The sequence below is a fragment of the Melitaea cinxia genome, chromosome 17 (genome assembly GCF_905220565.1).
Source record: "Melitaea cinxia chromosome 17, ilMelCinx1.1, whole genome shotgun sequence".
Classification (NCBI taxonomy): Eukaryota; Metazoa; Arthropoda; class Insecta; order Lepidoptera; family Nymphalidae; genus Melitaea; species Melitaea cinxia.
In genome coordinates, this window is record NC_059410.1 from 15874312 (window position 1) to 15889958 (window position 15647).

General features: G+C 41.6%; 1 protein-coding gene across 1 annotated transcript in view; it reads right to left on the reverse strand.

The window, feature by feature from the left end:
- LOC123661460 (epidermal growth factor receptor substrate 15-like 1) overlaps nt 1–15647 on the reverse strand; it is a 40714-nt gene that overhangs the window by 11419 nt on the left and 13648 nt on the right. Inside the window, exons 5-9 of the mRNA XM_045596416.1 lie at nt 11708–11866; nt 11121–11231; nt 10293–10520; nt 9441–9622; nt 8300–8423 (exon numbers count right to left, since the gene is read on the reverse strand). Of these exons, the coding sequence (XP_045452372.1) occupies nt 8300–8423; nt 9441–9622; nt 10293–10520; nt 11121–11231; nt 11708–11866 (804 nt within the window). The remainder of the gene's footprint in view (nt 1–8299; nt 8424–9440; nt 9623–10292; nt 10521–11120; nt 11232–11707; nt 11867–15647) is intronic.

A 15647-nucleotide genomic window follows, 5' to 3' on the forward strand; every position in this document is an offset into this window, starting at 1 on the left:
TTAGTTCTTTAAGATACCTATGTACGTTAATTTTTATGCACAATAAAGTATATTTCTTCTTCTTCTTTATTTTCTTTTAGACTACAAGTAATCTATCGTTTGATATAATGAAAGAAAAAGAGACAGCAGTACAAGATATTGATTTGAAAATATACAACACTCGATTAGAAGACGCGGGAGTGTACCAGTGTCGGATTGGTAATAGCTACAGCGGTATAAATGTGTTGGAAGTTACAGACACAGAACCGTACATTCTTGTTAGTATAACAATAACAACACACCGGCCTACATAAACTGAAAATAAAGTATACAAACTTTTTACTTTCATGTCTCTTTTCTTTCTCGAATTATAAATTCTTTCAATGTCATCTATACATTGGGAGGAGTAAGTTGGTGGTAATATAGATAATATTAAAAAATATATTTTTAAGAAAACGATTACGCATGTAAATAATGTAAGATTGTAGCTAGATATAAGTATAGTATTATAAGGAAATAATAATAATAAAAAAAAACAGGCATTGTACCATACATTAGAATAATAACCGGTCGGTGGACTCACGTCTCTTTTGGAGACATTAAAAACTTAGTCTAACTTGAACAGCGATGTTGCTGAGTAACGCCTACCTTGAAATAGAAAAAAATAAAAATAAAAATTGCATGTTTCTAGAATAAAAAAGGACATGGGTTCATAAGCCCGTGGATGATCACTTGTAAAAAAAAAAATGTCATCTATACCACGAGATTTTGATTTTGAGAAAAATTGTATTTCTTAAACCATAAAATCAAAGTACGCTCTATCAAAATAAGAATTATACATGTATATCCATTTTGACGGTGTTAACACAAGAAAATTACTGTTCAGATAAAGTCACGCGGAGGTCACCCATCACCCCCAACGAGAGTAAGCCGTGATGTTATTATTTTCACATCTTGGTCCGTTTGGAGTGAGTGCAGTCGGTGTAACTTAGTGGGCAGACGTAGACGATATGGAATGTGTTACGTGGGACTCATTGACACTGAGAATCGCGAGGTATTTAAGACTAACTTTTATCCGCGACTTCGCTCGCGTTGAATTTTTTTTTTTTTAATTAAAAAGTATCCTATATTACTATTTATACCTTCAAGAATATGTGTACAAAGTTTCACGATGATCGGTTTAGTAGTTTTCGCGTGAAAGCGTAACAAAATAACTTACATTCACATTTATAATATTAGTAGGGATTAGTAGGGATATGCGTAAATAGAATTTATAACATAAATTAAAAAAAAATGGCAGTTATATAGAGTAAAGATAAAAGTGAAAACTTAGAACTTTTAGAATTAAAATTTGCATGTCTAACGCGTTCAACACACGGCCGCCGTGCGTGAGTCATGAGCATGTCGGTACGCGAACCCATATATTATCCTTACCAAAAAGTGCCCAACGCGGCTAATTTTCACTTCAAAAACCTAGAGAAAAAGAGAACCTAAAAATTATTACGCCTTTCTGAGATTTTTGAATTATGGCGTTCATTGACTGTTTACAATTTATTTTAAGGGATTCCAAATTTTCATTGATGAGTCTATCATTGACTAAGTAAACATAATAGTAATAGTTACAATATTCGTATTTAAAAAGGTGAAAATAAATAAAGTATCACGAACCATTTCGTCGCTTTCAGATGACAGTAGATTCAACACGAAACGAAACAGGCAGAATAGCTGATAACCAAACCAATGATATCTACAATGTCTTCAACGGTAAACTTGATTTTATGATTTATATATTATTATTAATAAATAAAAGTTATAAGGTAATACAAATCACAAGTTACTTCTTAAAGAAACGAAACTCGTAACACATGTAACGAATGGGCTTAAGAAATAATTTCACGGTATATTTTTGCATTACACTCAAGTGCGTTCGATGCACAAACGACCTACATTCGATGATAACCTTCACTAGAAACTAATATAATAATAAAAATAGTTTACAGAAACTTTTATCGATACGATAAAATATTACATAAATAATTTTTGTATGCGGGTTTGTTTCATTGAATTCAATTTTTGATATGATATTCAAAAATGTTCATTGAATTTGTTCTATTTTCTTCATTTCTCTATTTTTTGTGATGGTTTATCTTCGTTCTTATAGACGCCTGTAACACCAGAACCATCGCAAATGTGATGCCGATTACCTTACCCACCACGGGAACACAGCACTGCTTGAAAGCAGTATTATTTAACTTAGTTAAAAACAAGTAATATTTGGAGGATTTTCATTCGCCTCATCTCCTGCCTCATTCATGTTACCCCAATCTTGATTATCTGGTACTATAAAGCAAATACCATGCATAATTTTACAAATTCCGTACATAAATCTGTAATTGTAAACACTATAGGCTGTCCAATAAAAGTAAAACGAGGATTTTTGGAAAGCAAAAAGGGTAACAGTTTAAGGTTCGCTTAAACCGAAAATAAAAATCATCATATCAAAAATTTCGCTCTAGAGGGTACATCGTTCCATAGCTTAATTGGCTAGAGCGCCGACACGGTCAGTCGGAGACGCGGGTTCGAATCCCGCTGGAGCGGTCAATTTTTGATATGATATTCAAAAATGTTTAAAAAGGGTAACAATTTAACTCGATTCATGAAATCGACCCATTCAACTTTAAAGCAATAAAAATTTTAGTGTTAAATTTTTTATCGCCTAAAAAAGAGAATTCTAATATGTGATGAAAAATATTATCCAGCTGAAAAGTTTGTTTAAACGTACTAATCTCAAGAACAACTGCCAATCCCCTCCCCCCGGATTGGGTGTAAGGTTGGCAACGCGTTTGCGATGCTTCTGGTGTTGCAGACGTCTATAGGCTACGGTGATCGCTTACCATCAGGTGAGCCGTACGCTTGTTTGCCGACCTAGTTTGTATCCAAATAAAAATGGAAATTAATTTTTAGCCATTGAAGCCCTTTTATCGAGGGAGGCTATGACTATTTTCCTTAACTAACGAGTTTGAAACCATATATACATAGTATAAAACAAAGTCACTTTCTCTGTCCCTATGTCCCTATGTATGCTTAAATCTTTAAAACTACGCAACGGATTTTGATGCGGTTTTTTTTAATAGATTGAGTGATTCTAGGGGAAGGTTTATATGTATAATACATGCATAATATAATAGAGGAACACTGATTGTTTTTACAACCGTGCGAAGCCGGGGCGGGTCGCTAGTATGTAATAAATCTAATAATTATTTTTCAGCATTCCCAAACGGCATACCATGCAGATCTCACATGTTACCGACACCTCTACAAAACATGTCATCAATTCGATCAAGACGCAATGAGATTATGATTGAATTATGCAAGGTGACGAACTTTATCATGTGAAGCTAAATTAATTTTTCACACACACACTCATACGCTGAAGTTTAACACACACTAATACTTTAACTAATAATTTACACACATGTATACAAATAAATAAAATTGGAGTGTCTGTTTGTAATATTAAAATAACCGCTTTGTACTAAATGCATATGGATACACGGTACATATACCAAAATAACATTTTTTTTACAATTTTTGTTTGTCTGTCTGTCTGTTTGTTCTGGCTAATCTCTGAAACAGCTGGACCGATTTTGACGGAACTTTCACTAGCAGATAGCTGATGTAATAAGGAGGAACTTAGGCTACTTTTAATTTAGATATTTATTTATAATATAACTCTGCAAACTGAACAATATTTTTTTTGTTAAATTCCGCACGAACGAAGTCACGGGCACGGCTAGTTTAAAATATAATTGTCCACACATCCAAAAATTTCAATATTGTTAAGATCTTCAAACTTTTTTAAGAATTTTATTTCGGCAGTTTGAATATGTGTTACAGTGGTGAGTAACAATTAACACGAATGTTCTGGAGGATAAATAATTTTAACATCACTCGTAATAAAAACAAAATTAGTAATTATGTACAGGTACCGTGTAAAAGCGGTATATTCGAGATCCGATCTCAGTCTGGTGAAGTTTTAGAAAGGGTTAACAACACAGCTGGAATTTATTCCCTACATCAGAAGAAACCGCTGCAGCCGCCGGAAATAGTTCGTGACATTCTATTCGTATCACCGGGAGAAGATTTGACCATCAGATGTCCAGGGTTAATATTAAAATAGAATAATTATTTGGTTTTGTGGGCATAAATACCTTATTTATTGAACTAAAGAAAACTTATAACTATTATAATATCCTTGTTTTTTTTTTTTGGATATTAAAAAGGCTTATCAAAATTAATTTATCTCTTCTTGACTTGATCTAAAGTAAATGTTTCGAAACCTAGAAATCATGATTGCTATTAAATTGTCTTTTGTAGTGTACAGTAAGTAAGGTATTATTCATTCTACGTGACGTTGATGAAATCATCCGTGACATTTTTATACCATTTTGATACTAGAATCCTTTAACCCAAATGAATAAATTAGAAAATAAATTGTTATCAATGTACATTTCTAAATAAAATATTGACAAATAATTTGAAATATAGTAAATTTAGCTCATATTTTAGAACGATTCTCCGAGATATTCCGGTGACATGGCGAAAGAACACCAGACCATTGTCCTCGAAAGACTTGATCATAATGAGTGAAGGGAGAGCATACTTGAATGCAAGAGACCACATTATATTCAAATATGTGAAATACACCGACGCTGCTGTATATAGGTAGGTAGGCCTTTGCAATGTGCCTTTAAGTATGAGATGATCGCCTACAATTTTTTTTAAATATATAACTAGGTCGGCAAACAAGCGCACGGCCTGATGGTAAGCGATTACCCTAGCTTAATAGAGGTCTGCGAAACCAGAGGCATCGCAAACGTGTTGCCGACCCTATCCCCCATTACCCCCAGGAGCTCTGGTCACCTTACTCACCAACAGGAACACAATACTGCTTGAAAACAGTATTATTTAGCTGTGGTCTTCTGTAAGGTCGAGGTACTACCCCAGTCGGGCTGCTCCATATTTTGAGCACGAAATTCCTGCTGTGCCCTACCTCAGTTAAATAGCGATAATTACGGCGAGCAGGAAATATCTTGCACAAAATTTTAGGTTAAATAACACTGGCCTCAATTAGTGTGACAACGCGTTTAGTGCCAACACTTCTGGTGCTTCTGGCGTCCATAATCTATTGTATCTGCCTACCATCAGGGGATTACGTAGGCTTGTTTGCCACCTTTATAGCAAAAAAAAAAAACAGGCAAATTACCTACCTAATCATGAATTAAAATTTGTATCGCTTACATTTAAGTACTTATATAGCTAGTAATAGCTATTTGACTAAATTGTCACTGGGAATCGTTGGATTTTATTTATTGTGTTCGTTTTTTTGCAACACTCTATCTAGGAAATCATGATCACGAATCGAAGATAGCCATCATCTATCTTCTGTACTAAACCCTTCTAAAATCTTTTACAAAAGCATATATGATACAAGTGTACTGTTTTTAGGATTCCGTACCTTAAAAGTAAAAAACGGAACCCTTATAGGATTTTGACACTTTGTTGTCCGTCTATCTGTCAAGACCCTTTTTTGTTCTAGACAATTCTTTGATTTTACACTCCGAATGTGACGGTAGATCCACATTATGTATAACTTATTGTAAAATGAAATTTTGTTTATAAAACTTATGTACTGTTACTACGTGTTTTTTTGTCATTCTCGGTAAGTTGCTGGCAAGACGACATTTTAACTGGAGTCATAAAAGTAGTAGTGCGAAGTAACCCCGAGAACGTCTACAAGCGACGCTTCGCTCTGATCGCTGCTATTATCACACTGACGATGATGCTGAGGCTAACAACGCGATATTTGCATCACCAGCAACGGATGATGACGTACGAATAGTAAACTTCTTTATGTTGTTATAATAAATGTCTCTAAAGTACTGTGTTTTTTTATTAGAAACATTCTGAATGTTTAGTTTTCACTTACTTATTTCGGGGTTACCAGGTCGGGCGGGGTGCTAGTGTGAGCACGCACCTGGGGCTCGGTCGCCAGCGGGTCGCCAGTGTGAGCACGCACCTGGGGCTCGGTCGCCAGCGGGTCGCCAGTGTGAGCACGCACCTGGGGCTCGGTCGCCAGCGGGTCGCCAGTGTGAGCACGCACCTGGGGCTCGGTCGCCAGCGGGTCGCCAGTGTGAGCACGCACCTGGGGCTCGGTCGCCAGCGGGTCGCCAGTGTGAGCACGCACCTGGGGCTCGGTCGCCAGCGGGTCGCCAGTGTGAGCACGCACCTGGGGCTCGGTCGCCAGCGGGTCGCCAGTGTGAGCACGCACCTGGGGCTCGGTCGCCAGCGGGTCGCCAGTGTGAGCACGCACCTGGGGCTCGGTCGCCAGCGGGTCGCCAGTGTGAGCACGCACCTGGGGCTCGGTCGCCAGCGGGTCGCCAGTGTGAGCACGCACCTGGGGCTCGGTCGCCAGCGAGTCGCCAGTGTGAGCACGCACCTGGGGCTCGGTCGCCAGCGGGTCGCCAGTGTGAGCACGCACCTGGGGCTCGGTCGCCAGCGGGTCGCCAGTGTGAGCACGCACCTGGGGCTCGGTCGCCAGCGGGTCGCCAGTGTGAGCACGCACCTGGGGCTCGGTCGCCAGCGGGTCGCCAGTGTGAGCACGCACCTGGGGCTCGGTCGCCAGCGGGTCGCCAGTGTGAGCACGCACCTGGGGCTCGGTCGCCAGCGGGTCGCCAGTGTGAGCACGCACCTGGGGCTCGGTCGCCAGCGAGTCGCCAGTGTGAGCACGCACCTGGGGCTCGGTCGCCAGCGGGTCGCCAGTGTGAGCACGCACCTGGGGCTCGGTCGCCAGCGGGTCGCCAGTGTGAGCACGCACCTGGGGCTCGGTCGCCAGCGGGTCGCCAGTGTGAGCACGCACCTGGGGCTCGGTCGCCAGCGGGTCGCCAGTGTGAGCACGCACCTGGGGCTCGGTCGCCAGCGGGTCGCCAGTGTGAGCACGCACCTGGGGCTCGGTCGCCAGCGGGTCGCCAGTGTGAGCACGCACCTGGGGCTCGGTCGCCAGCGGGTCGCCAGTGTGAGCACGCACCTGGGGCTCGGTCGCCAGCGGGTCGCCAGTGTGAGCACGCACCTGGGGCTCGGTCGCCAGCGGGTCGCCAGTGTGAGCACGCACCTGGGGCTCGGTCGCCAGCGGGTCGCCAGTGTGAGCACGCACCTGGGGCTCGGTCGCCAGCGGGTCGCCAGTGTGAGCACGCACCTGGGGCTCGGTCGCCAGCGGGTCGCCAGTGTGAGCACGCACCTGGGGCTCGGTCGCCAGCGGGTCGCCAGTGTGAGCACGCACCTGGGGCTCGGTCGCCAGCGGGTCGCCAGTGTGAGCACGCACCTGGGGCACGGCCGCCAGCGGGTCGCCAGTGTGAGCACGCACCTGGGGCGCGGCCGCCGGCGGGTCGCCAGTGTGAGCACGCACCTGGGGCACGGCCGCCAGCGGGTCGCCAGTGTGAGCACGCACCTGGGGCTCGGTCGCCAGCGGGTCGCCAGTGTGAGCACGCACCTGGGGCACGGCCGCCAGCGGGTCGCCAGTGTGAGCACGCACCTGGGGCACGGCCGCCAGCGGGTCGCCAGTGTGAGCACGCACCTGGGGCACGGCCGCCAGCGGGTCGCCAGTGTGAGCACGCACCTGGGGCTCGGTCGCCAGCGGGTCGCCAGTGTGAGCACGCACCTGGGGCTCGGTCGCCAGCGGGTCGCCAGTGTGAGCACGCACCTGGGGCTCGGTCGCCAGCGGGTCGCCAGTGTGAGCACGCACCTGGGGCTCGGTCGCCAGCGGGTCGCCAGTGTGAGCACGCACCTGGGGCTCGGTCGCCAGCGGGTCGCCAGTGTGAGCACGCACCTGGGGCTCGGTCGCCAGCGGGTCGCCAGTGTGAGCACGCACCTGGGGCTCGGTCGCCAGCGGGTCGCCAGTGTGAGCACGCACCTGGGGCTCGGTCGCCAGCGGGTCGCCAGTGTGAGCACGCACCTGGGGCTCGGTCGCCAGCGGGTCGCCAGTGTGAGCACGCACCTGGGGCTCGGTCGCCAGCGGGTCGCCAGTGTGAGCACGCACCTGGGGCTCGGTCGCCAGCGGGTCGCCAGTGTGAGCACGCACCTGGGGCTCGGTCGCCAGCGGGTCGCCAGTGTGAGCACGCACCTGGGGCTCGGTCGCCAGCGGGTCGCCAGTGTGAGCACGCACCTGGGGCTCGGTCGCCAGCGGGTCGCCAGTGTGAGCACGCACCTGGGGCTCGGTCGCCAGCGGGTCGCCAGTGTGAGCACGCACCTGGGGCACGGCGGCCAGCAGCTCGGGCGGCAGCGCGGCGGGCGGCGCGAGGCCGCGCAGGGCGCGCTGCACGAGGCACATGGCGGCCGCGAACTGCTGCCGCGACAGCTTGCCCGAGCTCTCCGTATCGCACAGCGCCCTAGGGACAGAACACGTGTTATACTCGGATACAAAAACAAAAGTAGTTCCATTCTATTGTAGGTCAGAACTGCATATGTCATGCTCAAAATCTGGGGCAGCGCCTGTGGGGAAGTTCCTCACAGAAGATCACAGATAAATAGTACTGCTTTCGAGTAGTGTCGTGTTCCTGTGGTACGGCCAGAGCTCCTGGGAAGGTGTGGGTTTAGGGTCCACAACGCAGCACAGTAACCGCTTAAACGCACAGTAACCGCTTACCATCAAGTAGACCGTAAATTGTTTGCAGATCTAGTCATATAAAATAGATTTGTTTAAGTTTCTTTTAAGCCCTCATATATTGAGTGTCAATGACAGCGTTAATCAAATACAAACTAAATTGATACTGGTTTATGTTAAAAAACGACTCCGGGCTCTGATTATAATAATAATAACGATTTATGTTTCCATCACTATCATGCCGATACAATGAAACCTTAGCTCAATAGAGTTATAATACAAAAACTGTCAAAGTGAACGGGGCCCGATAAGGTATAAGACCCCGTAGGCCAGTCGCGGGCTCCTCCATTCCAACGACGTTCTAAGCCGAAGTGCGATCTCGCTAGGAGAAACCCTTAGGACGAACGTTACCCCCGTGCCCTCCGAGGGCCCACATCTTCCTTCGCGGCCGGTGTCTACAGTACCCGGCTCCTCTCACCGGTAAGGTAAAGGCCAGTAGGGCCAACAGCATAAATAGAAAAATATAGAGTAGCATTAGGCAAATTAGTAAGGGAACTCACCCTGATCGGCGAAAGATGAATGATAGAAGAAATTAGTATGAAGAATGAAAGTACGAGAGGCATGATTGATAGAACTGGTATGAAAGAGAACATAGTAGTCACAGGCTCCGACCACAATATCGGGGGTTTAGAAGAAAAAAAAAAAAAAAAAAAAAAAAAAAAAAAAAAAAAAAAAAAAAAAAAAAAAAAGGCCAACAGCAACAGTCATTTCGAAAAAAAAAAAAAAAAACTCGCGGGCTCACCATATCTGCGCGAGCGTGGCCTGCGGCAGGCCGCTGTCCAGGAACACGTCGCGAATCTCGGCGCCCGACACGAACCCGTCGCGGTCGCTGTCGGCGGCCGTGAACTGCGCGTCGTATCGCGCGCGGTCGGCGGCCGAGATCCACGCGGCGGGGGCGGGGGCGGGCGCGGCGGGGGCGGGCGGCTGTGGGGCATTACAATAGAGATGAACGACTTGGCGTCCGCTAATCTTGGGTACAGTTCGCGTCGTGTAAAAAGAACGCTGGCGGCTGTCAAGATGCGCAAAGGCGATTTGCAGTGTTGCCAACTCTTGAAAAAACTTTTCCCTACTGTCCATTTTTTTTGAACAGTCTTATTTGGTAAACAAGCCCCTGTCAATCATAATTTACGTTTTTTTTCGCATTTATCACTCACTTTCACAACACTAAAGCTTACGGAAATTTGTAAAACTCCATTTACTATTTATTTCACTTAAAACAAATATCAATTTATCATTTTAAGCACATAAAAACTATTAAAATACGGATTTCAAGAGTAAAGATAATTAATATTTTTTTAAATATGTTATTTCAATAACAAAAAAAAATTGTTAGTTTTTGTTTAAAAAAAAATTGTAATTTTGTAAAGTGATAATTATTATACTTATTTAGTACGAATTATTCGCACAAGTATTTCTAGTATTTTTTAAAGTACTCCAACCAATAACCATTATACGAAGCCAGTGAAAGCCTAATTAAAAAACAAAACAATAGTACTTTCGTGCGCGAGTATACCCCCTCCAGTTTCTTTCAGCGTTCTTTTTACATGACGCGAATTATACAACTAAACTGATTTTTTTTATGCTCAAAACTCACACTGGACAAATCCAACAATCCCTCCAACAGCGAGGCATTAGACTGCGGAGGCGGCTGGGGGCGCGGGGGCGGCATGCGCGGCTGCGGCGAGGGCGGGCGGCTGGGCGGGCGCGATGGCGGGCGGCTGGGCGGGCGCGAGGGCGGGCGGGCTGGTCGGGCGCGTAGTTCCGGCGGTAGTGTTGTTGGCACCGCGTGCTTCTCTAACGCCTTGTAGACTAGGTGCATTGCCTGCGAGAGAGAGAAGCGGTGATTAGCAACTTGAAGCAACGTTTTCCAGAAAAATTAATTTAGTATTAAGTACTAAAAATTAATTTTAAAAAATAGCTTGAAACATCATATTCCAAATAAAAAGATTCAATAACCAAATTTTCTAGAAACAGACTAAGTATATAATTTTTAATAATATAAGAAAAAAAAGAAGCGAGAATCGTGAAAATGAATTGTTGCGCAAAATAATGGACATAAAAACGTAAATAATCTGTCAAGTTCTTTTGAAATTTATGTACATATAAATTAATTGCTGTTCGTTTATCTAGCTAAAACTCGAGAGTGGCTGGACCAATTTGGCTAATTTTGGTCTTGAAATATTTATGAAGTACGTGAAATGAAAATACTAAAAACCGACAATTTAATTTTCCAATACAAAATGTTGATATCTTTAGCCAAAAAAATTGTCACTTGGCTGTCAACTATTGAGGTGTGTTCAGAAAGTGTTTTGTCCATATTTTTCATAAACAATAAAAATTCACCTACATATAGGTGATACGAAATTCAAGTAGTCATCTAGTATACAATATAAATACACGTGAAATTAAAAATATCACTTACTACAATAAACTCGTGTCTGTCGAGCATGCCGTCCTTGTCTTGGTCCGCGAGATCCCAAATCTTCCCCAAGGTCTCTAACGGAAGTTTTGACTCCATCAAGACTCCTTTCACCTAAAAATACCACCAAAATTTATATTTCAAATTATATGAGAACATTGTTATAGAATTTTCTCTTTATCTTTTCCATATTCTTTGTCTAAAAGAGACATATTGTCTTAGTATTGATTATTGAAAGATGTTTTTAATTCTCTCTAATATTCAAAATCTCAAGACATCACTTAAAATTTAAATTTTTTAAATTAATTCATAAATTTAATGTTATTTATATACAAAAATCTATAGATAGCTGTAGAATTTGTGATCAACTAAACTACACACAGGGTTCAATGTAATATTAATTTTAAGTTTTTTATGCATAAATAAATAAAAATTATTCCTCAATGCATTTACATAAACCTTCCAACACCTTGCTCACAATTATATGAAAAATCTTTCAACCCTCCTAATCCTTCTCAAAGTTGACTGTTGTTTTTAAGCCTCCTAATCCTCAAAGTAAACTATTGTCGACCCAATATATTCCTACCAACCTTGTTCCCGGGAATAAGCCCATTGTTGGGTTGCAGGGAATCGAATAACTGGCTGTACTTGTCCCTCTCAGCGGGCTTCACGCTCCAATCGCTGAGCGGAGCTAAAGCTGGCGCGGTCGCTGGCGTTGCAGATGGAGGTGGCACTTTAGGCAGCTCGCCCTGGAATTACGGTAAACATTTTCATTGAGGTATGGCGTAGTAGGTAAAATTTTGCTCTAAATGCTCCAGCATTCAGACTGAGGAAATACCTCAACCTTGTAGAAAAAAAAAACAAATTGTTTTACTTTTGTCTAAATTCAAATATATGTTTGAGTCAAAAAAATTGTTCAACTGACTTCTGATTTAATAAAAACTAGCATAAAAGCTAGCATAATTTGTAAAATGACGGTTCAAAAGTGCTATTAAAACCTGCTGCTACTGCTTGATTGAAAAATCCTGTCTTAATCCCACTGGACAATGTCCTCATTTACGAAAACTATTTAAATACAAAAAAAAAAAAAAAAACAATTCTTTTGGAAGAGTAACGATTGACTAGCTATTAGCTTCTTCCTAATAGAATCTACATTCGAAACTCGTCGTACTTAAAAATAAAACTAAATTAGTTAAAGATTAGGTTAAGGCTTAAGAATTAGAAGCTTAGAATTAAATAATAGAGAACTAACTTTCTTAGTATTTTTCCTGAAAAAAACGATAAAACCGTTTTTCTATGATATTTAGATTTATTCGTCGGAGCATGAAATAAACATGAATAAAAAACTATTGTCTCGAAGGACAAAATTTTGCACTAGACTGTTTAGCAAAAACGGTGGAAATTTAAATTAAAACAATATCTTTTATAATTGTGTTTGCTTGCTTTATCCCCTTTCTAACAAAAAAATAATTATCAAAATCGGTACATCCAGTAGAAAGTTATGCGGTATAATACAACGTAGGTCGACGAAAAAAGCGGCAAGTAAAAACGCATTATTAGATATAACTCGAAAAGTAGTTGTTAGATCGCAAATAAATTTAAATGGGACCAATTGACACACACCACCTTTCGATTAAAAAAAGATTTGTCGAAATCGGTCTACCCGGTCAAAAGTTCTGATGTAACATACATAAAAAAAAAATACAGTCGAATTGAGAACCTCCTCCTTTTTTGGAAGTCGGTTAAAAACTTAATTACATACATTTTTAATATAAAATAATGAAAACATTTCGTGATGCGTCTTATTTCTAAAATTACATAAAACTTTTTTACACTGAGGTCGAGCACAGCAAGAAATTTCCTGCTCAAAATACGGAGCAGCCCGACTGGTGTAGTACCTCGACCTTACAGAAGACCACAGCTAAAAATAATAATACTGTTTTCAAGCTGTATTATATTCCGGTTCCGGTTAGTAAGGTGACCAGAGCCCCTGGGGGATTGGGGATAGAGTCGGCAACGCGCTTGCGAGGCTTCTAGTGTTGCAGGCATCTATAAGCTACGGTAATCGCTTACCATCAGGTGAGCCGTACGCTTGTTGGCCGATCTAGTTACATAAAAAATAATAAAAACAAATAAATCTTTATCCTCGATCGCCAATAAATCAATTTATAAAACAAATACATGTGACAATTCAGCAATAAACATCGTAAAAAACCTGGCTCCCGGCCAAAGCGAGACTGATTTAAATACGCGATAATGAAGTCCTTAGCCCTCCCGGAGAGCACTAAACGAAGGATTCGTTAGGTCACGATAGGGGAGACGTAACGAGCCGAGTACACTCCGACTGGAGGGCGACGCCGTTTAATGAACAATTTATTATTGGAAATATTTTTTTTCAGACTATTACATCCAACTTGGGCGTAAGTGTCTTTTTTCATGCAGAAGGGTTTTTCTTTATAATAATAGGGGCATATATATTATTATTCATATTGGACATTGTGTGATTGTTATTAATTTCATTTTATTATTGTATTTGTATTTTTCAAATTCTCGTGACATTTATTAATTTTTTTTTTTAGCTGTATTTGATTATAAGAATTGAAGAAGGTCAAATTGTTTTATGGGTCAAATTGTTGCCTGAAATAAAGAAATATTATTATTATTTTTATTTACTTATGTTTTATTTAAAATATAGATAGACACAAATTTAAGCTGAATATGGACCTTTTTCTATATAATTCTATTTCTTTATTTTTTATAATGTATTTTAGGTCATTACTATTGTAACGAACCGACTTCGTTCGATCGCAATTAATCAATTCGGAGGAGTCACTCGCGACGATGACGTCTGCAACATCGACGAAGTATCGCGAATTTCAAAATTACAGTTGCCGTAAGTGTCGTAGAATCGAGTGTTTATTAATAATGAAGGAAAAATATTTCCAGAGTGAAATTGTCGACGTCTATCGTGGATTTTATTGAAAACGTTATTTCTAAAACTAATCTATAATATATATAAACGCGAAAGGTCATTCATCACGAAATCTCCGAAACTATAACACCTACGAACTTGAAATTTGGCAGGTAGGCTCCTTATAGGACGTAGACATCCGCTAAGAACGGATTTTACGATACTCAACCCCTAAGGGGGTAAAACGGGGGTTGGAAGTTTGTATGAAAGTCCTATGTTTGTGAAGTAAGAGACTTGAAATTTAAAATGTATATGCTCTATAGATGGTGAGAAGGTGTCCAAATAATGTATCTTTAGAAATCAACTCCCTTTTGGGGTTTAAACGGGGGATGGTAGGTTGACTCACTCATCACAAAATCTTCAAAACTGTAACAGCTATAAACTTGAAATTTGGCTGGTAGGTTCCTTATAGAGCGTAGACATCCTTTAAGACCGGATTTTACGAAAGTCAACCTCTAAGGGGGTAAAACGGGGGTTGAAAGTTTGTATGAAAGTCCTATGTTTTTGAAGTAAGAGACTTGAAATTTAAAATGTATGCTCTATAGATGATGAGAAGGTGTCCAAATAATGTATCTTTAGAAATCAACTCCCTTTTGGGGTTAAAACGGGGGATCGTAGGTTGACTCACTCATCACGAAATCTCCAAAACTATAACATCTACAAACTTAAAATTTGGCAACTAGGTTACTTATAGGACGTAGACATTCGCTAAGAACGGATTTTACGAAACTCGGTCCCTAAGGGGGTAAAACGGGGGTTGGAAGTTTGTATGAAAGTCCTATTTTAAATGTATGCTCTGTAGATGGTGAGAAGATGTCCAAATAATGTATCTTTAGAAATCAACTCCCTTTTGGGGTTAAAACGGGGGATGGTAGGTTTACTCACTCATCACGAAATCTCCGAAACTATAACACCTACAAACTTGAAATTTGGCAGATAGGCTCCTTAGGGCGTAAACATTCGCTAAGAACGGGTTTTACGAAATTCGATCCCTAAAGGGGTAAAACGGGGGTTGAAAGTTTGTATGAAAGTCCTATGTTTTTGAAGTAAGAGACTTAAAATTTAAAATGTTCGCTCTTTAGATGGTGAGAAGGTATCCAAATAATGAATGTATCTTTAGAAAGTAACTCCCTTAAGGGGATAAAACGGGGTTTGGAAGTTTGTATGAGAGTCTTATGTTTTTGAAGTAAGAGACTTGAAATTTAAAATATATGCTCTATAGATGATGAGGAGGTGTCCAAATAATGCATCGTAATCTATATATATAAAAGAGAAAAGTCACTAGCTCACTCATCACGAGAACTCAAAAACCGCTGGATGGTCTATCCATCCAGGTTGGACAAAGATAAAATTTGGCAGGGAGGTAGATTATAGTTAGCAGACGTCCGCTAAGAACGGGTTTTACGATATTCCACCGTTAAGGGGGTTTAATTGGGGTTGATAGTTTGTATGAAACATATACAGCCTGAAAATAAAACTAAAAATGTGGTGTATAGAGAGGTTTTATAAAAATAACTATTAAATTATACTAAATTGTGCCTTTTAAAAAGTTACTCAGT